This window comes from Pongo pygmaeus, chromosome 10, assembly GCF_028885625.2.
Source record: "Pongo pygmaeus isolate AG05252 chromosome 10, NHGRI_mPonPyg2-v2.0_pri, whole genome shotgun sequence".
NCBI lineage: Eukaryota > Metazoa > Chordata > Mammalia > Primates > Hominidae > Pongo > Pongo pygmaeus.
This window is the reverse complement of record NC_072383.2, coordinates 60480702-60507783: the sequence shown is the minus strand read 5'-3', so window position 1 is coordinate 60507783 and position 27082 is coordinate 60480702. Positions and strand designations below refer to the sequence as shown.

The 27082-nt window shown below is 35.6% G+C and overlaps 1 protein-coding gene and 1 non-coding gene across 8 annotated transcripts in view; one reads left to right on the top strand and one right to left on the bottom strand.

Moving 5' to 3' along the window:
• The window catches only part of MON2 (MON2 homolog, regulator of endosome-to-Golgi trafficking), a 137079-nt gene that overhangs the window by 35640 nt on the left and 74357 nt on the right, over positions 1 to 27082 (bottom strand). For 6 of the 7 annotated variants that reach the window (XM_054444098.2, XM_054444103.1, XM_054444101.2 and 3 more), the window contains 10 exons: positions 25382 to 25483; positions 23589 to 23699; positions 21519 to 21694; positions 18743 to 18905; positions 15403 to 15696; positions 12396 to 12594; positions 7581 to 8203; positions 3312 to 3455; positions 2664 to 2681; positions 2246 to 2374 (listed from right to left, as the gene is read on the bottom strand). In XM_054444098.2, coding sequence (XP_054300073.1) covers positions 2246 to 2374; positions 2664 to 2681; positions 3312 to 3455; positions 7581 to 8203; positions 12396 to 12594; positions 15403 to 15696; positions 18743 to 18905; positions 21519 to 21694; positions 23589 to 23699; positions 25382 to 25483 — 1959 coding nt within the window. The remainder of the gene's footprint in view (positions 1 to 2245; positions 2375 to 2663; positions 2682 to 3311; positions 3456 to 7580; positions 8204 to 12395; positions 12595 to 15402; positions 15697 to 18742; positions 18906 to 21518; positions 21695 to 23588; positions 23700 to 25381; positions 25484 to 27082) is intronic. The other variant, XM_054444099.2, reaches the window with a different exon arrangement.
• Positions 22913 to 23016, top strand: LOC129010993 (U6 spliceosomal RNA). Its single transcript, XR_008493141.1, has one exon. It is a non-coding gene; the product is annotated as a U6 spliceosomal RNA (small nuclear RNA).

Genomic DNA, 27082 nt, shown 5'->3' with positions numbered 1-27082 from the left:
CAATAGAGCAAGACTCTGTCTCAAAAAAAAGAAAAAAAATGTATACATATATATAAACTGAGGCCAGGCAGAGTGGCTCACACCTACAATCCTAGTGCTTTGGAAGGGGGTTAGAGGACTGCCTGAGGCCAGGAGTTTGAGACCAGCCTGGGCAACAAAGCAAGATCCAGTCTCTATAAAAAATCTAAAAATCAGCTAGGGGTGGTGGTGCCCACCTGCAGTCCCAGCGACTTGGGAGGCTGAGGCAGGAAGATCACGTGAGATCAGGAGCTTGAGGCTGCAGTAAGCTATAATTATGCCACTCCACTCCTGCCTGGGTGACAGAATAAAACTCTGTCTTTAAAAAAAATAAAAATACACAAACTGATTCATATTACTTTTTAGTGTTTAATCCTTAAATGATTAAAGAATAAGGTCTGATCTTATGATGGCCTAGACCAACAGTTATCTTTTCAGACATATCCCAGGTCCTGAACTAAATTTCTCAACATTTCTTAAAAATATACCATGATCTTTTACATGGCTTAATTTACCTATAATACCTGCCTCCCCCTTTTTAACCTAACTCTTAAATTTTTCAAGTGTCATCTCTATTAATTCTTGCCCAAATCCCCTCAGCAGTTGACTTAGTTTTTTGTCTTTCAGAGGAACTCAATTTTTATTCAGCACTGACTACTTGGCAAGCATCATTAAATGCTGTATCTCAATGGATTCTCTCATTATAGGTAAGACATGTAAGTAGTATTGGTATTATCCTTCTTTTAAAGACGAGAAACATGCTCAGATAGGTCAATTTGCCAAAAACCATAAAGCAGTAAGCCAGTAACAGTGGACTATTCAAAGTCAGGCTATCTGAATGCAAAGCCTCCACTATGGTCTTTACCTAGCACTTAACATACTGTAGTATTACTTGTTTGCCTTTCTTTATTCTCTATATTGAATTATTAAATCTAAGAATCATTTTATTCATTTTAAAATTGCTAGTACCTTGTAGAAAGATGCTTTAAAAATATGCTCAATAAATAAAGAGAGAGGATAGTTTTGGTGAGGTAAGCAGTAAGGAGAGAAAAGTATCATAAAAGTCAAGAGAAGAAAGAGCTTTCAGAAGGCTCAGGTTTCAGAAGGCCAGTATCATGCTATAGGGAAGATAAATCATTAGAGAAGGACTGAGGATGTGAAGATTTGGTCTTTTGTAACTTTAAGAAAGCAGTTTCTGTAGAGCAATATGGACGTAAACCAACGCACAATAGGCAAAGAGTGAGTGGTGACTAGGTGAAGGCCACAAACTGTTTAAGGGATATGGAAATAAAGGAAAACTGAAAGAGGATGACAATTTGAGTAGTAAGTGCAGTTGAGAGAAAATTATTGTAGTATCCAAGGCTTAATAATCCTTGTATAAGATGGCTGAAAGAAAAATGAAAATAATCACCAATGAAGAAAGGTGGGGATAGATGAGTCTTGAGAGAAGACAGCTCAAGTTGGTCTGGTATTTATACAATCAATATAAGGTACATCCACACGCTACAGGAAGAACAAGGTTTAGGGCTAGTCCTTCAAAACAGAGGGAAAAACAAGAAATAAGCCTTAGAGGAATGGAACACAATCAACAAGAATCTTTTAAATGGCTGTCCATATACTAAAAAAGTGGCTTTAAAAAAGTCAGCATGCATGTTCAGTTAAGTTTACGGGCTGCATTGTGAATTTCTCCCTGAATGCTCATCAACCTTGAACCTTGAGGAATATTGTCCTAAGAAATCCCATCACTGGGTTATGTGGGAAAATGTAAGAACTGTAACAAAACTTTTTTTTATTATACTTTAAGTTTTAGGGTACATGTGCACAACGTGCAGGTTTGTTACATATGTATACATGTGCCATGTTGGTGTGCTGTACCCATTAACTCATCATTTACATTAGGTATATCTCCTAATGCTATCCCTCCCCCCTCCCCCCACCCCACAACAGGTCCCTGTGTGTGATGCTCCCCTTCCTGTGTCCATGTGTTCTCATTAAGAACTGTAACAAATTTAATGCACATTTATGTTAAAATATTTTTCACTAAAAAGAACTTTTAGAAAAATGGCTTGCTAAATACAATTCATGAATATTGGAGAAAAGTCATTACAAATAATAATACAAATTTTATTTTCTATTTATCCCAATATAATGATAATGTATTACCTAAGGAATAATTTCAATAATGTTCTCACCATCTAATGAAAGTGTAGAAATGAAAAAAAGATACCTTAATAATATTCTGGAGCACTTTCTCATTCACCACTGCTTTGTGACACGCTGTTTTTTGGTATAAATCCACAACTACTTCTAAAGACCTTTCAGCAAACGGCACATAATTCAAGGCTACCCATTCCGCCTAGAAAGTAATATTTTCACATGCAGTTAAAAATAAACAAGATTAAATTAATCATATTGTTTTCAAAGAGAAAGCATCTTTGTCTTAAAGTTCAGGCCTTGGTTTTAGGTCAGATTACATTACATGCAAAGTTTTCAAAGAGATATGTACTTCATGAAAAAAACAATTTTCAGCCAGGCAAAAATTAAAACTATTGGAAAAAGCACATAGAGCATTCTACCAAGAACCGGGAAAGATGTACTTTATTTGTTGCCAATAGGTTAGGACAATTTTAGGAAATTTAACTCACCGGTGCAAATAGTTGGATCTATTGTGATTCCATTGTGTTGCAAGACAAATAGAATGAGAAAAGTTAATACATATTTAAACTACTTTCGGACGATATAAAATTATAATTTTTATGTTGAGTGAACAAAATCAGCATGTGCATGCATTCAGAAATTTACTTAAACAAAGTTAAAATTTGCCAACTATGGCTATAAAAATATTTTATATAAAATCCAACTAAATTTCACACCAGTAGTGTACAACCTCTTATTTAGTACAAACAGTTTCTTCATCTTGCATGGCAGGTATCTGTTTTAAGTAAGATTAGACTTAGGGATTTTGAAGCTGTTTTGTATTGGGATGGGGCAACCAAGAAAGAGGTACAAAGGAACTTATATTTTTCAAGAAAGATATACTGGAGAGTAATATGAAAGGCCAAACTTTCTGAAGAACCAGTTCGAAGAGGAAAGTCATAAATGAGAAAAAGAACACAGAACTAGTTTCCCAAACAATATTTCTGTTCAGCTTAAACTGCTAACAGACATGTGTAAATATATTTCTGAGTGAAAAGTATCCTTTTCTGAGATAATCAAAGTCCATCTTAAGTGGAACTATCTGTATTTATAAGCCATTAAATCTTACAAAGTAAATAAAATTTACAGTAAATTACCTGATTATATTTTGCATTTGCAATGTGCTTTGTTTCCAGCTGTCCATACTGTGGAGGTTTACAGGAAAATTCTACAAATGCCAACAACTGGTCAAATATAGCTGGATACATTATCTGCATGTTTTCTGGTCCTACACAAATGGCCTATAAAAGCAAAATAAGAACATTAGAATGCATAATCTGAACTCCATTAAGTTCTTTACTGTATATATATTTGTTTAACCACAGAATCTTAAAAAATCTGTCTTATTTTATGTATTATACCATCTTTTCTAAGCCCTAAAGGACACAAACTATTTTAAACTGTTATAGAATAAAGTATAGGCTGAAATTGTTAATCAGCTAAAAAATGTTCTTTTTTTACAGTGTGATTTATTTCTTAACAGAATAGAAAAAGGGTCAACAAAGTGAAGTCCCAGGCAGTCCTCAGGTTCTACAATCTGATCATTTGTTCAGTAATACAACCATTAGGCCATTAAGAATGTGTGACTGACCACGATGACACTGACTTCAAATTCTGTGATATCAGTTCATTGAAATGACATCTGATTTCTGCACCATGCCTGGTCCACCAACTTTAACAAATAATCATGTGTGTTGCAGTTGGGAAAATAAGTCATCTAAGAAAATTTGTTTCTAAAAGAAATGTATGGATTAATTTTTGACAGGGCTGTGTATATTTAATGTGAAATGTATCTAAATATATCGATTTGATTTAAAATAAATTAAAATATTTTAATATAAGAAAACATTTTAATAAATAGTAACTAGTTTCTCTAGGTTTCTTACTTCAAATAATTTGATAGGAAGAAAGAATAAAATGTATATCATGATACTGCAGATTTTAATTATTTCAAATATGTTGAAAATACTTAAATCAGGGTTTTTTTTTCTAGCCACAAATTTATTTTTTCTTTTCGTATTTTCTTGTTTCAGTCTTCATTTTTCTCCATGAGAAAAACATTTAATGATATTATTTATGAAGTGTCTAAAATATACTTGTGCTTTATAAGACAAAAAGGATGATCACTTTATGCCTGAGAGGGTAGGTACTCTTAAAATCTTCAACCAAAATTCAAACCATTTAACTTTTTTAAAAAGTTTCTTTAAAAACAGTATGTACAAAATTTATTTTATGCACTCCATGGCTTTTAGCTGATCAGATAACACATTAGTTTTATTTTCCCTCAGCGGAGATGTAGCCATTTAGCTATAATGGAACTTTTAGATAAAACTGCACTGAGATATAAAGTAGATATGCAAGTGCTGCCCATACCTAAGTGTGATTGTCCTATAATTATAATGTAAGAAAGTAGTATAAAGACATCTAATACCATGTCTCAATATTTTTTTCTCAGAAATAATGAAGAATTTGAATAGTAAAATTTATACACTCTAAAAATTCTCTTTACTGACTGCTTGTAATAGTTCTACTTTCTTCTTCATTAACCTCTTGCTGGATCTTAACTCTTAGAAGTAAACAAGTAGTAATTACTGTGGAAAAAGAGACTGAATTACTCTAAGTGAATTGTTTTATTTTCAATGACTAACAACAACAAAAAACCATATGTGGGTACCTGAGAAAACTAAGTATTATAATTTCTTTGTAAGAATCTTAACACAAATTAATGACTTAACTATGCATTTTGATTTTCAATGATCCTTTATGATAAGAAAACACACTAATAGTGTTATAATTGATGTATAGAGAAATTTTGGGACTTTAAAATGCATAATTTGGAACCCACAATTTTTTAACAACAAACTCCATCTAAGAAAAAGTTTTTATGGGCTTTTCTTCAGTATTCTGAAGTCTGAATATCAGAAAAATCTATAGAATAAACCTGATAACAAATTTTAGTCCAAAAGCTAAGAACTGATAAGCAATCTAGATAATATTTCCTATTAGTCCTTGAAAGCTGTCTATTTGAAGACAAGAAAAAATATTGAACACCTGATTTCTTATATTGTTTAAGGTTTCACTTACTAACTCACTTAATAATAATCTTTTCAGTGCCTGGCACGTACTAAGGCCTTTGCTAGAGAACTTGATGATGAAAATAACAACAGCTAACATATACTGGGTGTTTAACTCATGCCAGGCACTAAGTGCCTTACAAATATCCCACATAACAAGCAAAAAGTTGTAGATTTATTATTTTTACTTTATAGATGAGGAAGCTGAAGTATAGAAAGATTAAGGAACTTGCCCATGTTATTTAGAAGACAGGGCTTTGTTACACAACTCCAAGGGCATCATTCACATACAATGTGATGCTGTCTCCTGGAGTGCAACTCCGGCAGCCCCGGTGATGAATGCAGATATGGTATTCAGCCATCTGACTAAGAAGTTTAGCAAAAAATAAGACAGATGCAGTTTCCTGACTTCAGGACTTACAGTAAAGCACATACAGAAAGCAGATAATTAAATTCCCAGTTCCTCTATGTATGCTAAAATAACTTGGCAATACATAAATAAATAAATTAGCACATATAACTAAGTCAACTTGGCTGGGAACTGGTGGTTTGAGAACAAAGAGAAGACTGAGAACTTGAAGTCCTAAACAATATAAAAGCACTGAGGAAGAACAACATAAATGTTCCCCTTTAGAAAGAAAACATGATATCAGAAATCAGTTTTTCTCTTAGGAAAGAAAATAGCTTTCTATCAATAAAATGTTTTGCTCGATAACTATTAGTTTAAGGATAAAGTCCAAAAGCAAGTAAATTTGGCATGTGCAAAAATTTTCTGACATCTGTGGAAGAAAATATAAAAACACTCTGATAATAAATATACATTTTTCTGTTAGGAGATACTAGAAACCCATTAAAAATCTCACATTCAAGGTCTATGAAACATCATTTAGGTAATCATACAACACAACAATGGCTAGTGTGAACATTAATAATAATTTTAAAATAATATAAATGAACAACAATAACCCATCCAAAGTTTCAGACTGTTTTCAAAGCTATTAAAAGCTCAGAACAAATTACTAGTAGTTGAGATAAATGATTCCACTTTTCCTCTCACTGCTAAAGCAGAGTTTTTTAAAAATAAAACTTACATTTTTTTCTGAAAAAAAAAAGTTTCTTGTTTATCCTGTACACATATATAAAAACCTGAATCAAAGCTCTGAATCAGAGTACCAGATTACGGGCATCTCAAAAGGCCTATGTCTTATTTTCTTTTCTGATAGGATAACTCTTCCATCCCCTGAAGTCTATAAGCAACTTATTTGCATGTCCAATGGACAGGGTGGGTAATTACTTTTCTTCTCCATTGAAAATAAAGATGGGTATTTTGAGTTAAATTGTAGAAAACCAATACCCCTACACTGAATTTTTTTAAATGCCAGATTCTTATTTCCTGCACAACGCAACTAGGGTTCAACAGTTCAAGAACTACTGCTCAGCTAAATTTCTTCCAGAGGTAATTAAGAGTTATCATCGTAGAGTAGAAATTCTTACTGTGAAAATTTTTATCATTCCAGTTGGGTAAGATGCAGTTAATCAGAAATCTAATTTACACTACACAAATAGTTACTGATAACATGTGTGATCAGAATCTAGATCTACTCCAATCTTATTAGAATGTTTTTACTTTGTTGGAAAGGCTGGCTACTCAGTTGGCATTTTTTTGCTTAGCATTTTGATGACTGTGAATTGTGCTATCAATTTTTCTTGATAGTCTAAAAAACACTTTGAATTTGATCTAGCCTTGCTTGCTAATCTGAATTTGCTCCATAATTTTAGATCTGTTTGTCTGAATAGTTTTTTTTTGCAATAACAAAGTACACATAGTAAAAATAAATCTCTTTAAAAACCATGAGGAAAAATACTTTTTATAAATTTCTTTTTTTAATATAGGCTTTCAATAATTTCAGAACTAAATTTAAGCACAGATTAAAAAATATAATCCCACCGCTTATTAATTTTCTAATTATAAAAGTACTTTACTAAAACTTTTATTCCAAATATTATATCCTCTTGTGAAGACTTGCATGGACAAACCAAAAATCCTGGTGAAGTGAAACATTAGGATGCAGGCAGCTTAAGATTCAAAACATACATGAATTACCTTTCAAAATACAACAGAAAACCACAAGTTTTCAAAACACCTAGATCTTGACAATCCTCAGTTTATCCCAAAGTATACATATAAAACAATCTTGATGATCTAAAATTTATCCCCACAAATATATAGCAAAATAAAAAAAATTTCAGAGAACTATATGCATTATTACTTAGCCACTAAAATTATATTACCTTTTGGAGAACATCTAAAGCTGTAAGTACAGCTTCCTGTAAACTTGTCAAAACTGCTTCGGTATAAGATGGAAGAATAAAAGGGGATGCATCTGAACTTATTGGGACTGAAATAGCACTGTGCAATATGACTCCCAACTTTTGCAAGTCATCCATGTTGAAACCAGTTTTTATGTGTTGGTAGAGAGCTGGAAATATCTGAATTAAAGCTGTAAGAAAAGGCTGGCTAGGAATAAAAGTTAGTTTATCAAAAGTAATAGGAGGCTTAGTACTTTCAGATCCAATTCTATACCAGGTATTCCATGCAGCCCACCATAGATTCAAATCTTCAAGCTCATCAGTAACAATGGGTGGCTCAGAGCTACTATATCTTCCAAGTCTTTCTCCAATGGAATCTGTTCTTACAAATGGCCTGCTCATGCCTGATATGGGCCCTATAAGAACAGGCACAGGTACATTAACTACAGGTGGTGTCTCAGGCTTATCCGAATCTCTGACAGGGGACACAATCTGTAAAATTTCCTGGAAGCTTTTCAGAGCAGCCAGAGATACTTCATTGTTTTTGCTGAGTGCTGCTGACTGTATATGGTCAAGAAGAACATCCCAAGCTCTTGAAAAATCTCCTATATTAGGAAGAGAAAAAAAAAACTATTAATCATAAAAGCCATCAAATTTTCTCTTAATATTAGATACTTGAAAGCATATTTGCTTAATTTTTCTGCTTAAAATCCTACAGAACTGGAAAATATATGACTAGGTACTAAGGTACTAACAATGGGAATTAAAATGATCACAACCTAGAAATTCAGTAAAAAAAATTTTCAGATATAGGAACAAAGGGCACCAAGAGGAGGATGATGGATATATCAAATAATGTTTCAATCTTAAAAACAAAACTCAGGTAGGTGATGGGTGCACTGAAATCTCAGACTTCACCACTATACAATTCATCCATGTAACCAGTAACCACTTGTACCCCAAAAGCTACTGAAATAAAAAAAAATTTAAAAACCCCAAAATATGTATGTACTTATACATATTTATACCATTTCCCAGAACTTCTGCCAAAGGATAACAGAAAATTAAATCAATGAGGTTGAAACAAAAGCATTTCAGTAACATCTTCAGTCTATCCATCTACTTTTATTAATGATTAAGTAAGATGTTCTCATTCTTAACCAGAAAATCATTGGAAAAGTCGTAACTTAGGACAGTATAATACATTTTTTTTTGGCCTAAATATTTAAGATAAACTATGTCACATTCATAAATCTTAACTTTATACTTTAGTTTTCATATTTAAATTATTTTAGAGCCGCAGAATTTTTTTCTGTTTTTTTTTTAAGAGATGGTATCATACTCTGTTACCCAGGCTAGAGTGTCATGTGGTATGATCATGGCTCACTGAGCTCAAGTGATTCTCCCACCTCAGCCTCCGAAGTGTGGCTGGGATCACAGGCACATGCCACCATGCCTGGCTAATTTATTTTTAAATTATTTTTTGTAGTGATGGGATCTTGCTATGTTATCCAGTCTGGTCTTGAACTCCTGGGCTCAAGCGATCCTCCTACCTCAGCTTCCTGAGTAGCTGGGACTACAGATGCACACCACCAACCACGCTTGGCTAATTTTTGTATTTTTTGTAGAGATAAGGTTTCACCATGTTGCCCACGCTGGGCTCAAGCAATCCTCCTGCCTCAGCCTTCCAAAGGGCTGGGATTACAGCCATGAGCCACCATGTCCAGCCAGATCTTTTTCCTACAGCAAACAAGCCTACTGGCTTTGTTAATAACATGGATTATTATCCACATAACTACATTAAAATGATGTAAAAAATTAAGAAAGTTGATATTTTCCAAAGCAGTACAACATAAGTAGGCTATGAAACATGTAAAATAAATAATCAAGATTTAAGGACTTTCATTTTGGAAAGCTGATAAATGACCAGATTTTTTTTTAAAAAGGGATAAACCCCAAATTCCTGGGAAAGCAGTCGGTTAACAGAAAAGCTTGAAGCAGGTCTGGTATAAAACAATAGGTACTATCTGCCTACTCTGGACAAACTGTAACACCTGCCTAGTTATATGCATCTTTCCCCTCCATATTCTTTTTATTAAAAATTGAGGGCTGGGCCCAGTGCCTTACATCTGTAATCCCTGCACTTTGGAAGGCCAAGGCGGGTGGATCACCAGAGGTCAGGAGTTCGAGACCAGCCTGGCCAACATGATGAAACCCTGTCTCTACTAAAAATACAAAAAATTAGCTGGGCATGGTGGTGGGCACCTGTAATCCCAGCTACTCAGAGGCTGAGGCAGGAGAATCGCTTGAACCTAGGAGGCAGAGGTTGCAGTGAGCCGAGATCACACCACTGCACTCCAGCCTGGGCAACAAGAGTGAAACTCCAAAACTCCATCTCAAAAAAAAAAAATTGAGGTATAATTTACTTACAATAAAAACACAGAATTTTAAGTAAACTGTCTAAAAGAGTTTTGACAAATTACATTTTAAAATGTCAAACAATTAAAGCACTTCTACCTGTTGCCATCGCAGTTTAAAAGTCTCATGAATCACTATATTTGCCAATCAGAATGGTGACCTAATATCAGATTTAGAATATCCCGTGCCATTTAGGGAGAAAAACTCCTGCAATTTCTCTATTAACATATTTTATGTCAGAGAAGGGGTCCCTTTAAAACAGTAAATATAATTACATATTGCACGTGGTTATGTTAAAAATATAAAACTTATTCTAAAATAAATATCATTTCTTAAAATTATAAAAAATTATCAAAGACATTAACTGTCTTATGTCTTCATTCTAAAAAAATCTAAATCTAGGCTGGGCGTGATGGCTCACACCTGTAATCCCAGCACTTTGGGAGGCTGAGGCAGGCAGATCACCTGAAGTCAGGAGTTTGAGACCAGCCTGACCAACATGAAGAAACCCCATTTCTACTAAAAATACAAAATTAGCCGGGCATGGTGGCGCATGCCTGTCTGTAATCCCCGCTACTCAGGAGGCTGAGGCAGGAGAATCGCTTGAACCTGGGAGGCAAAGGTTGGGGTGAACCAAGATCTATTAGTTCTTAGCTTTTAAGAGAAATATTACGAAGGTACTAAAAACGATGCTCATTTTGTCAAAACTTAGCAAATGTACAGTGAAAATTTGTGCATTTCACTCTACGTAAATTTTACATGAAAAAAATCCCAATATTTAAAAATACATACACCAAGCCCTAACATGCAAAATGGATCAGACACCATAAATAGTTTTTGGGAAAAAGGAGAAAAAAGTGCACATAAAGAACAACATACAAAAATGCTTATGGAATGAGTAAATATGCTTGTGCTTTAACACAAAGAAGTTTAAAAAATGTCAAACACAAAATAATAAAATAGATAAAATAATATGTACAACATGCTCATAACTATGTACAAAAGTATCTCTGTTCACCTTTTTCTACCACCACCAGCATTACCACCAGAATTGAAAGTAGTATAATCGGCAACCGGGTTTCTCAGTCAGTACCATTGACATTTCTGGTTGTATAATTCTTTGTTATAGGAGGCTGCATTGTAAGATGTGTAGCATCAACCCTTGCCTCTACCCTCCCCAGATAGCAGTAATGCTCAACCTTCCCCAGTTACGACAACTAAAAATGTCTCCAAAATTGCCAAATGTCTTATGGGAGTATAATGGGCCCTGTTTGAGAACCACTGATATACACAACCAACAGCTTTCTAACCAGTCCAACATCCTGTCATCCTTCCTTGTTGCCATTCCATTCTACATACACACTAAGATACCCACTTTGTGACCTTTTTGAAGTGCATATTTGATCATGTCAAATCATGAATTAAAATCTATCAGTAGTTTTTTTCATTGTTCTTAGGATGAAATCCTAACTTTTTTTTTTTTTGAGACAGGGTCTCACTCTGTCACTCAGGCTTGAGTGCAGTGGCACAATCTTGGCTAACTGCAGCAACCTCCACACCCCAGGCTCAAGCAAGCCTTGCACCTCAGCCTCCTGAGTAGCTGGGATTGCAGGTGTGCACCACCACATTTGGATGATTTTTTATTTTAAAAAAATTTTTGTAGAGATGAGACCTCATTATATTTCTCAGGCTGGTTTCAAACTCCTGGGCTCAAGTTATCCTGTTGCCTCAGCCTTCCAAAGTGTTGAGATTATAGGCATAAGCCACCATGTCCAGCCTCCTAACTTTCTCCTAACACATTCTACACGATCTGGATGATCTGGCCTTTCACTACCTCTCAATCTCTTTGATAATCAAACTCTTTCTTATTCTCCTCATTCTAGACCTTTAAACATGCTAGGGTCCACCATCTCTTTTCCTCAATCTTCTCCTGTCTCTTTTACATTCTCTCATTGACTATAAGGCTCTCCACACTTCATCTTACTCTTGCCTAATGAACTCCTACTTACCCTACAGATCTCAGGAAAACTATTGCTTTCTCAGGAAAGTCCATCTGGAATTCACTGGCCAGGTCAAATACCTATTGAAGCTCACAATGTACCACTCCTTGTAACACGTCATTGTAGAAATTTTGCCTTTATTTATGTAATTATGGGTACTTCCTCATGCCCATGATAGCAAGAATGACGTGTATTTTGCCTTTCATTGTATCCTCTAGAGGCTAGCCCATAGTAGGTACAAACGAATGAAAACACACATGCTTACACACACACCACACATAAAGACTAAGTTAAGATAGACTCTAAAAGAATCATCTGTATTTTCCAAATTTCTTTTAACATTAATTACTTGTATAATCAGAAAAAAATGTATGTATACCTAAAGGCTGCAGCAAATATCTTCTAGTGTTGAAGATCCTTGCTACTCCAGCCAATGTTAATACCCATGTCTCAGCCCACTGCTTCTCGGCTGTGTCCCTTGAATGATGAATAAGAATATTGCCACCTCCAGACTCAATCTTTTCTTTGTCTGCAGTGGTAGAGGACTCTCGAACTCTGTCCAGTAGATGAAAGAGTACCTAAATATTTATAAAAATGTCATTTAAAATGCATTGATAATATAGCTTAAGCAATAGCAGAGGAGCAACAGCATAGGAATCTACAAATTGTTACAAAAAAAGTACTTGACAGTCTTATCAATCCCTATATATTGGAGGAAACTGACCAATAGAGGTAATTATACATTCTTTTTTTTTTAGATGGAGTCTCACTCTATCACCCAGGCTGGAGTGCAATGGCACGATCTCGCCTCACTGCAACCTCTGCCTCCCAGGTTCAAGTGATTCTCCTGCCTCAGACTCCTGAGTAGCTGGGATTACAGGTGTCCGCAACCACACCAGCTAATTTTTGTATTTTTAGTAGAGATGGGGTTTCATCATGTTGGCCAGGCTGGTCTCGAACTCCTGACCTGAGGTGAACTGCCCGCCTCGACCGCCCAAAGTGCTGGGATTACAGGCGTGGGCCACTGCGCCTGGCCATAATTATACATTCTTAAGTTTATCATGGAATATAAAAAAATAAGGCTGGGCACAATGGCTCACATCTGTAATCCTGGCACTTTGGGAAGCCAAGGTGGGCAGATTGCTTGAGCCCAGGAGTTCAAGACCAGGCTGGGCAACATGGCAAAATCCAGTCCCTACAAAAAAAAAACCCAAAAATTAGCTAAATGTGGTGGTATACATCTGTAGTCCCAGCTATTTGGGAGGCTGAGGTGGGAGGATCACCTGAGCCCCCGGGAGAGGTTGAGGCTGCAGTGAGCTGTGATCATGCCACTGCATGCCATCCTGGGCAACAGAGTGAGATCCTGTCTCAAAAAAAAAAAATTAAATTAAATTAACTGGATAAAATATAATACTTGTTGAGGTATCAATGGAGGATTTATGGGGTAATGTATAAGAAAAGAACAAAGCTGGCCGGGCGTGGTGGCTCACGCCTGTAATCCCAGCACTTTGGGAGGCTGAGGCGGGCAGATCACGAGGTCAGGAGATCGAGACCATCCTGGCTAACACAGTGAAACCCCGTTTCTACTAAAAATACAAAAAAAAAATTAGCTGGGCGTGGTGGCGGGCGCGTGTAGTCCCAGCTACACGGGAGGCTGAGGCAGGAGAATGGCGTGTATCTGGGAGGCGGAGCTTGCAGTGAGCAGAGATCACGACAAAACAAAAACACACACACACAAAGGTAAGGAGAGGGGTCCAGGACAAAAGTAGAATTATTGGAGATGGCTCATGCCTGTAATCCCAGTGCTTTGGAAGGCCATAAAGTGGGGAGGATTGCTTGAAGCCTAGAGTTTGAGAAAAGCTGGGGCAATATGGTGAGACTATCTCTACAAAAAATATTTTAAAAATAAGCTGGGCTTGGTTGTGTGAGCCTACAGTCCTAGCCACTCAAGAGGCTGAGGTGGGAGGATCACTTGAGCCTGGCAGGTCAAGGCTGTAGTGTGCTACGATCAGGCTGCTGCACTCAAGCCTGGGTGACAGAGCAAGACCCTATCTTTCACTCACAAAAAAAGACCAACTGTAGCCTATGAATAATTCCTGTGTTTCTCAAAGTGTGGTCTCTGAACTAACCAGCAGCATCAAGCTTCATCCAGGAACTTGATAGAAATTCAAATTCTCAGGCCTCACTCCAGGCCAAAATAATCAGAAACTCAAGTTCGGGGAGGGCTGACAATAGTGGCTCAACAATCTGTGCTTTAACAAGTCTTCGAGGTGATTCTGTCACACTCTAATGTTTAAGAGACTGAAGTAGAATAGTCTGGAAATCAGTTACAGAAAATAAGACAATGCAAGGTGTGTGAGAAAAAAATCATTAAGAATTAGGCAGCAAGAAGATAAAAAATGAAGTTGCTTGAAAGGAAAATTAGAATCAGAAAAGTATTAGATTAAAAACAAACTGTATGGGAGAATTAAGCAAGTTTGTGATCTGAGGAGGAACTATGGGATGGAATTGAAATAGAAGACAGAAGGAAAGAGGGCTTTTACTATAATAGATATGGGGTTTTACCATATTGGCCAGGTTGGTCTTGAACCCCTGACCTCAGGTGATCCTGCTGCCTCAGCCTCCTAAAGTACTGGGATTACAGGCGTGAGCCACCATGCCCAGCCCATTAATTTTTTAAGAAGACATTTTGGGGTCTATTAATTTGAAAAACTCACAAAAGCAAGTGAAAGGATTATAAACAGAATTTTATTATAATGGAACAGATGGAACAAAAAAGATGAGACTTTTAGCAAAGAGGGAATGATCACTAATAAACTGCTGATTTTATTAGAAAGTTTCAAAAGAAGAAAAAAATGAAATTGTAATTTAATGAATAAACATTACACGTACAATATACTATTTGGAGGTTACTTTTGTTTGGTGAGTCTACAAGTAAACTTCATTGCTATTGATATTCATCTGTTAATAAAATTCTCTTTTGATTATATTTAAATTACATATCTATAAGTAGACCTCAAAAGTAAAACAAACAAAAACCCCAAAAGCTTTCCACTCTATGGTAAGGGATTGATTACCCTTTGTTGTTTAGTAACTCCTGGTTTTTACTATTTGGGAAAACGGGGGGAAAAAAAGGAGAGAGAAAGGCAAAGGCAGAAATCATGAGAGTGATAATAAGAGATGAAGACAGAAACAGAGATAAGGCTGTTAATATTTAATTTGCTCTGTATGAGGTACAATTTACAATATGACACAGTTATTTCCTGTTTTGTCAAATACACAAATGCATGGAAATTCTTTAAAAATTAAAAGAAGTTTAACTGAAAAAGTATTAATATATAAGCATGTCTCATTAAAAGCTGATAGTCCAATCTATTTTACAATACCTTCCAGATAACAGTGTGCCAGGTTGAATGCTGTAATAAAGTTCCATGCGCACCAATTGTAGAAAACAGAGTTTGCCCTGCACTCTTCCTGACAGCAGGACGGGGATCCACACATAGTTCACCCAATTTTGCATAAAGACATAACCACAAGCAATCAAATGGCGGTGCAGGGTGGAATGGCCGATTTAAAACAACTCCTTTCTCTTCTGCCTGCTTTTGCTGTGCTGCCTCTTCCTTATTCAGTTCTTTTTCAATAGTTTCCCCTCTTTGGAAAAAATAATCTGAAATATTCCACTAAAAAGCAAAGTAGAAAAATATTAGTTCATTCAAGGTTTTGTTTTAAACACATAAATATGCAACATGTGGCTGTTTTACCTTTCAGAGTAAAACTTTAAAAACATTACTTCAAAAATCTCTTTCCTAGTAGAATAGATTCAGTCAAAACATCTCTTCCTCTGTCAGTGTCTCTACATTATTTCAGGAGAAAGTGGGGAAACAATCTTGAGCTAACATTTTTTTTTTTTTACTTCTTTATTATAAAAAATGTCAAGAACATACAAAAAACCAAGAATAGTATAAGGAACTTGAACATATTGATATATCTACCACCTAAATATAACAACCGTTAACTATAAAAAATATAACTATAATATCATTACCACCCTAACAATGTTAACAATTCCTTAATATTGTTTAATAAGTTTGTAATTTCATACAAGAGCAATTACTGTTTCCAAACATATCTTATATTAATGATAATTATGTCAACGGTTAAAATGTAGAGAATCCAGTACTGTGAACATAAATGTAAAATAAAGGAGGTGCTATCCAGCAGTAATTTAAGCAATGTTGAACTAGCCACCCACTTGCAATCATATATGCAACATGCTTACATTTTTTCCCATGTAAAAATGGGAAAAATAATAGTAATAGTAAAATACAGTTGGCCCTCGGTATCCGTGGGGAATTGGTTTCAGGACCTCCCACCCCATACACAGATCCACAAATCCTCAAGTCCGTTACATAAAATGGTGTAGTATTTGAATATAACCTACACACATCCTCCTGTATACTTTGAATAATACTAGGTAACTTTTAATACCTAACATAAGGTAAATGCTATGTAACTAGTTATACTGTATTGTTTAGGTAATATTGACAAGAAAGCCTGTACATGTTCAGTACAGACACAACTATCCTGTTTTAAAAAAAATTTTTCTATTTATAGTTGGTTGAATCTACAGATGCAGAAGCCACAGATATTAAGAGCTGAACGTAGGAAGAGCTGAATGTAGTAACTTATCTAGCTTGTGAGGAAAATTTAAAGTTCAAATTTATAAAACTTCTGAGTTTTAATATACATTTAAGACTCTAAATAATTGCCTTTAAATATATGTTAAAAACGATTCTGTGCATGTTTATTTCATGTAATGTTAACAATTCTCTAAGATTTCGTTACAGAGATACCTTGTTTTATTGCACTTCTCTTTGTTGTGCTTCACAGATAATTGCAATTTTTATAAATTGCAATTGATAAAGGTTTGTGGCAACCCTGCATTGAACAAGTCTGTTGGTACCATTTTTTTCCAGCAGCATGTGATCACTTTGTGTCCCTGTGCCACATTTTAGTAATACTTGTAATATTTCAAGCTTTTTAATTATTACTATGTCTGTTATGGTGATCTATGATCTGTGATCTTTGATGTGACTATTGTAACTATTTTGGGGCACATGAGCCGCACCTATGTAAGATGGCAAACTTAATGTGAGTTTTCTGACTGTTTCATCGTCAGGTTGTTTCCTCATCTTTTTACTTCTTCTCAGGCCTCCCTATTTCTTGAGATACAACAACAGTGAAATTAGGCCAATTAATAACCCTACAATGACCTGTAAGTGTTCAAGTAAAAGGAAGAGTCGCATTTCTCTCACTTTCAATCAAAAGCTAGAAATAATTAAGCTTAGTAAGGAAGGCATGTTGAAAACCAAGACAGGCCAAAAGCTGGGCCTCTTGTGCCAATGAGCCAAGTTGTGAATGCACAGGATAAGTTCTTGAAGGAAACGAAAAGTGCTACTCCAAAGAACAAACAAATGATAAGAAAGTACATCATGGCGTGCGCCTGTAATCCCAGCTACATGGGAGGCTGAGGCAGGAGAATCGCTTGAACCCAGGAGGCAGAGGTTGCAGTGAGCCAAGATCATGCCATTGCACTTCAGCCCGGGCAACAAGAGCAAGACTCCGTCTCAGGAAAAAAAAAAAAAAAAGAAAGAAAGAAAGAAGAAAGTACACCAGCCTTATTGATGATATCAAGAAACTTTTAGCTGTCTGGATAGAAGGTCAAACCAGCTACAAGATTCCCTTAAGCCAAAGCCTAATCCAGAGCAAGGCCCTAATTCTCCTCAATTCTATAAAGGCTAAGCAAGATGAGGAAGCTGCAGAAGAAAAGTCTGAAGCTAGCAGGGGCTAGTTTATGAGGTTTAAGAAAAGACGTTATTACCATAACCTACAAGTACAAGGTGAAGCAGCAAGTGCTAATGTAGAAGCTGTAGCAAGTTATCCAGATCTAGCTAAGATCACCGATGAAGGTGGCTACACTGACCAACAGATTTTCAATGTAGACAAACAGCCTTTTTATTATTATTATTTTTTACAGAGACAAGGTCTGGGTCTGTCGCCAAGGCCGGAGTGCAGTGCTGTGATCATAGCTCACTGCAGCCTCCAATTCCTGGGCTCAAGCAACCTCCCATCCCAGCCTCCCATGTAGCTGAGACTACAGGTGTGCACCACCATACACAGCTAATTTTTAGTAGAGATGGGAGTCTCATTTTATTGCCCAGGCTGGTCTCAAACTCCTGGCCTCAGCAATCCTCCCACCTCAGCCTCCCAAAGTGCTGGGATTACAGGCATCAGCTACCATGCCCAGCCTGAAACGGCCTTCTACTTGAAGATGTCATGTAGGACGTTCATGGCTGGAGATAAAAAGTCAATGCTTGGCTTCAAGGCTTCAAAGTACAAGCTGATTTTCTTGTCAGGGGCTAATGTAATTGGTTCACATAAAAGTCAACTGAAGATTTGCCTTGTATATACTATTGTTTACTAAACCCTTTCATGACAAACCCTGTAAAACCCAAACTTCAGCTCAATGTATGAAAATTATTTCAAACATTTTGCTATTAATATTTAAGTGATGTTATTTAATCCTTCACACAGACGTAAGTTTGAAATTTAAAAGCCATATAAACAATTTGCAAAGAGCTAAAAGTATATTTGCTTAGCATTCACTCCCAACTGAATAACAATGATTTCTAAATTATATTACATTCTAAGGACAATGATACTTACCAATAAACCTATTGAAGTTAAACTAATATTGAGTTCTTGGTTATGGAGGCCAAAGCTACCTGCAACATCTACAACTATTTGCAGGCAAGTACAAGGCATTGTTGGTAGAAAATCTGTCACAACCAACTGAAGACACTGGAATGCAGTTCGTATCAAGGATTCTCTGAAAACAAAAGAAATGTACACAGATGCATTTATTTTATTTATTTATTTATTTTTGAGACAGGGTCTCACTCTGTCACTCAGGTTGGAGTGCAGTGGTGCGATCATGCCTCACTCTCAACCTCCCCGGATCATGTGATCCTCCCACCTCAGCTTCCCTAGTAGCTGGGACTACAGGTGCACACTCCCATGCCTTTTTTTTTTTTTTTTTTTTTTGGGGGGAGAGAGGGTCCCACTATGTTGCCTCGGCTGGTCTCAATTTCCTGGGCTCAAGCAATCCTCCTGCCTTAGCCTCCCAAAGTGCTACGATTACAGGCATGAGCTACCACACCCAGCCTTACTTATGCATTTAAAAGAAATGTGTAAAAATACGTATCTTACAATAATTTGAAGTAAAATTTTATTTTAGAATTTAAACAAGAAACTCTTTCCTAATATCGATCATAAAGTATTTTAACACTTACATATATGTAAAAAAGACATGCTTACTTAAACAAATTAACAAAAACAAAGAAGCTTACAGGCAATAAGAAATAAAAACAAATTTAAAAATAAAGTATTAACATCATATTACTTCTGTTTATATTTCATACCAACTAACCAAAGAAAACTTAGACAATAAATGAGAATGGGAAGTTTGCTACAGTTATTTTTCTCCTCACTGTATCCCTGATATCTAGTACAGTGTCCAGTACATGTAAATACACACAATTTACTGAAAAAGAGCTCCTCGTTCTTTTATATCCGTACTATATCTTATTTAAATCTCCAAAGAAATATAAAAACCCACATCCAGTCAGTGAGAAGAGTAAATTTTGAATTTCAAATAAAGATAATAAGAAGTATTTAGTTTTGGAGAAAAATCCTGGTGGTTTTTTCTCCAAATAATAATGAAAATGGTAAGTATAATTGCTAATACGCTGAGTGCTTAGTATGTCACATACTTTCTAAGTGTTTTACACCCATTAATTCATTATACCCTTACTACAATGCCCTATTTAATACATCATATTATAGGTTGGGAGAAGACACTTAAGCTTGATCTAAGCTGATCTCTTCAATTTAAGCATCTCAATATTTTGTAGTAAAGAATTTTATTACTATAAATATTTAAGAAAAATTAACTTTCCATAATATTCTCAAGCATCTTGGTTGTCTACAACTTCTGAACTAGTCATCAAAACAAAAGTGTGTTATTGCAGAATTACAGAAAAATCTATCCAATGTCTGTCTGCTTAATCTCTCCACTGCAATCTCCTACCCTAAAAGTTAAACAAGTCCGTATGTCCCCTCCAAATTTGCTCTTCCTTGTGTATTCCCTATTTAGTTAATGATACTACCATCCCCCACTAAATTGCCTAAGTGAGAAATCTAGAAGTCACTCCTGATTGCTATTTTCCCCTATGCCCCACTACAGTCAATCTGTTAAGTAGCTCAAATCCATCTCTTATTTCTAGTGAGCACTTGTAGGCATTCTCATTTCCCACCTTCCCTTCCATGCTGCTGTCACAGTGATATCTATCAAATTCATATGTGATTACATCATTCCTCTGCTTAAAATCCCAAAATGTCTCCCACATGAATTTTGGATAAATTCAAATCATTTATATAAGCATATAAGATCTCCTTCATAATTTTGCCTCTGTCCTCCTCCTGCTGAAGGTTTCTTATTTTGTGGCATAACAAACTACAGTCATGTATTGCTTACTGACGAGGATATGATCTGAGAAATGTGTCATTAGGCGATTCTGTTGCTGTATGAACATCACAGAGTTTACTGACACAAACCTAGATGATATAACCTACTACACACCTGGGTTATATGGTATATTATTGCTCCTGGGCTACAAACCTGTACAGCTTGCTACTGTCCTGAATACTGTAAGCAATTGTAACACAATATAAGTATTTATGTACTGAAACATATCTAAACATAGAAAAGGTACAGTAAAAACAGCGTATTAAAATCTTATGGGACCTCCATCATATATGTGGTCTGTTGTTGACTGAAACGTTAGGCAGCGTATAACTATACTTTCTCACTAGGATTCTATGTCTAGGGCAGGAGCTATTTACCTGTGTAATCAGAATAACTATCATGCATAGTATTTGAAATACACTATGCACAGAATAAATGTTTAATAAATTAAAAAGTAATGAAAAAGTTACTTTAAAGCAATTTCTGACTGCCTAATATATATAGGGAGGTCAAGCCCTAAATGCTACTTCACATCTTATCAAATAATTTATTTATTTTAACAAAACACAACAACCCAATCTTTGGATGTTATAAAATTTGTTAGACTGTTTCATGTATCTTATAAGTAAGAATCATGTATTCTTGCATGAATGGCAAATAAAGAGCAATTTTTCCATCTTTCCAAACCAAAGGTGATCCCTAAAAATTGCCTGTAGCCACTTAGGGGTAGAGTTAAGAAAAACTATTACAGATCTTAGCCTTAAGCAGGAAGTGCATACATGAAAAAAATAACCACTATTTCAAGATTTTAGGATGGAGTCCTTTTCTATCTCTATCACTTTTTGATGTTAATTTTATTTTATTTATATTTTATTTTTCATATATATTTTTTCTCAAATAATTTTAAATACTTACCCTTGATCATTTCTGATTGCTCCCATGACTCCAAGCACTAATGGCCATCCAGGCCCAAGACTGTCTCCCTGACTCTGCAGAATCTGCAGCACACATTCTAACTGCTTGAGTCGAATATCTGGATGATTAATATTGGACATCTCCTTTAATGGGTTCAATAAAAGCAACTGCAGCCTCTGAAAAGGGGGCAAGAAACTAATTAGGAAGAGAAGTCCAAAAAGACAAGAAGGCTTTGCTGTTGCTTTTCAAGTTTAAATTCATCTCCATTCAGACTACTATGGAAAATAGATATTTTTATGTTTTATTTATTTTTTTTGAAATGGAGTCTCATTCTGTCACCCAGGAGGCAGCAGTGCAGTGGCGCAATCTTGGCTCACTGCAACCTCCGTCTCCTTGGTTCAAGTGATCCTCCTGCTTCAGCCTCCTGAGTAGCTGGGATTACAGGCATGCACCACCATGCCCGGCTAATCTTTGTATTTTTAGTAGAGACGGGGTTTCACCATGTTGGCCAGGCTGGTCTTGAATTCCTGACCTCAGGAGATCCGCCCACTTTGGCTTCCCAAGGTGCTGGGATTACAGGTGTGAGCCACCATGCCCGTTTGGAATTTTTCTACCTAAATAAACATCAAATATCATTTATCTAACAGTAATTATTAAAGACAAATCTATATTTTTAAAGAAGAGGAAAAAATCAACTTTCAAGATGATAGATTTTAGGTAAATGGGTAGTTATCTTATTTTAAAAGATACTAATTATAGACCCCATAAATAAAGAAATAAATTTCACTAAAGGAAATATATCTCTAGATATATTTGGAGAGAGGGAATCAATTCCCAATTTCTAAAATGACCTTTCATTTACTTTATTAATGTATATCACATGTATTTAAATGTAAAATTCTCAAGTGTGATGTAGTAATAGAAGCTATAATACTTATAAAAAATGAATAAAGGTAGCAGATATTAACAAAGATGACATAAAACCACGAAATTTGTTGGCGACTTAAAAAAAGCACTCTGTCTATCCCTTTCAGCATCTGAAAACCCTTCATTCTTAACTTTCTTCTCTCTAGGGGATTCATTTATTTGGTTCATTCACTGAATAAACATTTCTAAGCTTTTACTATGCACTAAGTATTAAGCTGGACATTGAGGATATCAAAATAAATGGAAAAGGGTATTATTTTTTCAAAAAAAATTCAAACTGTTGCAGAAGAACATAGGAAATCATTAAATCTAAGCTCTATAAGTTTTATAATATCTTTTCTGTCTTGTTCATCATCTTATTCCAGGAGGTGTATTCAACAATTATGTGTTAACTCAATTTCTAGAGTACAATTACAATACAATAAGATGATGAGGGCAATTGGAATGGTTATTAAATGCCTCATTCTGTGCTTGCTTCAGTAGCACATATACTGAAATTGAAATGATACAGAGATTAGCACAGCCCCCAGGCAAGGATGACATGCAAATTCATGATGTACTCCATATTTTTATTTAAAAAATTAAAAAATAAATAAATGCCTCATTCCTACTCAGTCATGAAACAATAAAACTTTGGTAGACTTTTTAAAAAGTGGGTACAAATAATAGAGAGTCAGGACAAATAATTCAGGACAAAAGTAAACTCTGGAAGTAAAAAATAATTTAAAATTATTTTAAAATAAAAATCTATTTCATTGTGCTTGTTTCTTCTGCCACTTATTTTCTCCCCATGTAAGGGTAGTGAGAAAAAAAAAAAATCCAGGGACTTGTAAAGACCAAAGCAAAAGAGGCTCCAAAATAACACTTTAGCACTGCATGAAGAGGAAAACTTATGAACGTGAGACCAATTCCAGGTAATTTAGCTTAGGTTAGTGTCATCCACAAGATGTTTAAAATTTTTTATGAAGACAGCCCTAAAAATCTCTTACCTTATGTAAGAGATTCAGGGCCCATACATAAAATAGAATATTAAGTTAAAAACCCTACTCTTAGAATATGATCTACCTGGTAAGAAAAAAATCACATATGGAGGAGGATAATTTTATATTGAGTATTCTTTTTAAAAAGTAAGGTTTTTATTACCTGGTTTTGTGAGAGTGGAGGATCATGGTTAAATGTTAATCCTGCTTTAATAAGGGAAGTTAAAGCTTCTGCTCCCCATTCTCTCATTCGAGAGTTTGGATGCTGGCAGACCTGAAGGTATATAAAATTAAGTTTAATTTGTATACTTAAGCTATGAGTCACACATCAATTTTACATTTTATATCAAATGTTCAATAAGGGTTGGAAGAAAAATTACACCCAAAATGTAAGTTAGCTTACCTTCTGAATAAGGGCAAGAGCAAGCAATAGAGAGACAGAAGAAAAAAGATGAAACTAAAACAATTCACAGAAAAGAAAGGATTTCATAACAGTAAATTATATATCAGGGTAAACAAAAGAAGCAAGCTAATACCAAGGTTCTTAAGTTTACCCTCATTAATCAAATAATGTCACAGAGTTGCCCTTTGATGAGACCATCCATTAATGAAGGCATCTGCACGTAGCCTTTAATCATTCATAAAAGTAATTCCAATAAAATGGGGGGAAAGCTCATGTACATCTGTTTTTCTTATTTATTTTATTATTATTATTTTTGAGACACAGTCTCTCACTTTGTTACTCAGTCTGGAATGCAGTGGCACGATCACAGCTCACTGCAGCGTCAACTTCCTGGGTTCAAGCAATTCTCCCCATTCAGCCTCCCAAGTAGTTAGAACCACAAGCATATACCACCAAGCCCAGCTAATTTTTTAAATTTTTTGTAGAAATGGTGTCTCCCTATGTTGCCCAGGCTGGTCTTGAACTCCTGGGCTTAAGCAATCCTCCCACCTCAGCCTCTCAAAGTGCTGGGATTACAGGTGTGAGCTACTGCAGCCAGCCTGCTTTTCTTACTAAGAATAATACCTTTCCTAGGTTTCTAAATAACACAAAAGAACTACGGTAACCTAAACCTAAACTGTACACAAACACACATACTGGCAGAAGCAGCTTGTTTTTAAGCAGGAACTATTTATTAAGAATTACCTCAACCTAAATGTAAGACAATGTAAATCCAGGTAAAATTCTCCAGCATTATCTATAGTTAGTGTTACCAAACAGGTTTTCCCCTTCGCAGAAAGCTATCTCATAATCAAGGCCAGGCGCAGTTGCTCACGCCTGTAATCCAAGCACTTTGGGAGACCAAGGCGGGTGGATCACCTGAGGTCAGGAGTTCCAAGACCAGCCTGGCTAATATGCTTAAACCCCGCCTCTACTACAAATACAAAAATAGGTCAGGTGTGGTGGTGTGTGCCTGTAATCCCAGCTACTGGGGAGGCTGAGGCAGGAGAATTGCTTGAACCTGGGAGGCGGCAGTTGCAATGAGGTGAGACCTCACCGCTGCACTCCAGCCTGGGTGACAGAGTTAGATTCCGTCTCAAAAAGGAGAAAAAAAAAAAAAAGCTATCTCATGATGACAGCAAAGGCTATAAATGAGCAGCGTTTAGTATTAACTATGCCCCAACTGCCTTGAACTTTCAGAACTATCTGAAACTGAGGTGGATCAAGAGACTGTATGATAAAAGAAAGGGGTCTCAAGCTAACAGCTGATTTCACTGATATTTCTCACTTTAAAATGTCACCCATTTTCAGCCAATAAAAGCAACCAATTCCTTCATGAAATAAATTACAAAACAACTTTAGTCCTTGATAAAATGTACAAACATAAGTAAGTATACGGTCAGGAAAGGGGGAAAAAAAGTTAATGCTGATTTTTCAAATGGCTATTTAGAATCATTAGCTCAGTGTGCAAATGTTTATTAAAAAATTAAATATATTTAAGAAAGAGAATTTACCTCAAGTAGATGGCCAGTCAGAGGTCTCCACAGAATTTCTATTCGGTGCATATTAACTAAACCAGTTTCTAACAATTTGGCAACAGCAAAAAGAGATGGTTCCTAGGGAGAAAATACATTGTATTTTGATAGTATAAGGAGAATTCTGAGTAATTAGACTATGAATAAAACTGAGAATACTCTGAAGAGCACGACTGAAAGTAAAACTGAGTGGTTAGTATAAAGTTAATAAATATAACAAAACCTCAGTTATCAAAGACAAGGCTTCCTGTCAACCTTAAGTATCCAAAATAGCTCCTGATTAGAAAATCTGGCTAGGAAGAGAATGCTTTAATAGCGGAGGGATGAAAATCCAAAAATTATACTAGACACATAGAATGGCTAGTCTTCCAACCAGAAAGAAAGAAGCATTCTTATCAGCAAAGTCTTAAAATGACCAGGTTTTATGTGTGAATGTCAAGAAGTAGGGAAAAAGAGACAACAGAGATAAAGGAAAAGGAAAATGAAATCAAGAGTATAGCAGAGATCAGGGCAGTCAGTCCAGACACTAACAGAACAGTAGAGGACACGAAGGCAAAACAATTTTCTATAGTCCCTGACATATCAATAATCAGAAAGGGAACCAGGGTACATTACACATGGCTAAATTAGAGTACTTGGTACATGTGTCACAAGAATGGTTTCAGAAAAGATCAAAGGGCAGTTATCTCTAATCCAATATTAATGAAGGTGATAAACATGTTTGAATGCAAATTCAGCTGATGAAAGCCATGAGTATTTTTGAGTGGATGGCTGTGGTATTTCAAACAGAGACATTGTCTTAGAAAAAAGACAAGACAACTGAATAAAAAAGCCAATTTAGGAGAATAATTTTTCAAGAAAAAGATTTTTTATGAGTCTATTCTTAACATTTTCACAGTGCTAATAAAAATCTAACAGGGAAATGTGTGATAATATCTTCCTTTCTAGCAGAAGCCAGTGAACCAAGTATATTAGGGTTTTAAGACAAGTATGGTCAGGTTGACCCTTCCCACATGTGCTAATGTGGAAAGCACCCTAAAAATTTTGGTGGTAGAAAAATTCATGATTCTAGGGAGAATATGGTATAGTAGTTAAGATGATGTCTATGAAGTTTTAACTGGGATCTCATCTCAACTCTACTACTTAATAGCTATATAACCTTGGGTAACCTATGTACCTCTTCCGAATGTTTTTTTTTAAACCTAAAAAATGAAGATAATAATAATATAGAAAACTATCTAATGTTAGAAAGTGCCTGGCATATAAGTTCTCCCACAATGTTGCCTAATATTACTTCTTTATTCCTCCTCTTCCTCTTACTTATTTTAACTAGGATATACTCAGGAATCATATAAAAGAATATGTATAAGGTATCCAAAGCTCACACCTGAAGATTCTTACTCAAAAACCTAGAATGTGGCCCTTGCATTTGCATTTTTTAAAAAACTACACAGCCGTTTCTGATGCACACCAAAAGTCAGCAAAGTATTTAAGAACAGAGCTTTGGAATGAGACCTAAGTGAATTCAAATCCAAGCTCTTCCAATAAGTAAGTACGTAACCCCAGGCAGGTCACTTAAGCTATTTTTCATATTTTCATCTGTAAAAGGGTATATTACCACTAAATCTCACAGAGTTGTTTTAAATGATAAAATAAGTTAGTAGTGCTTGGCATACAGTA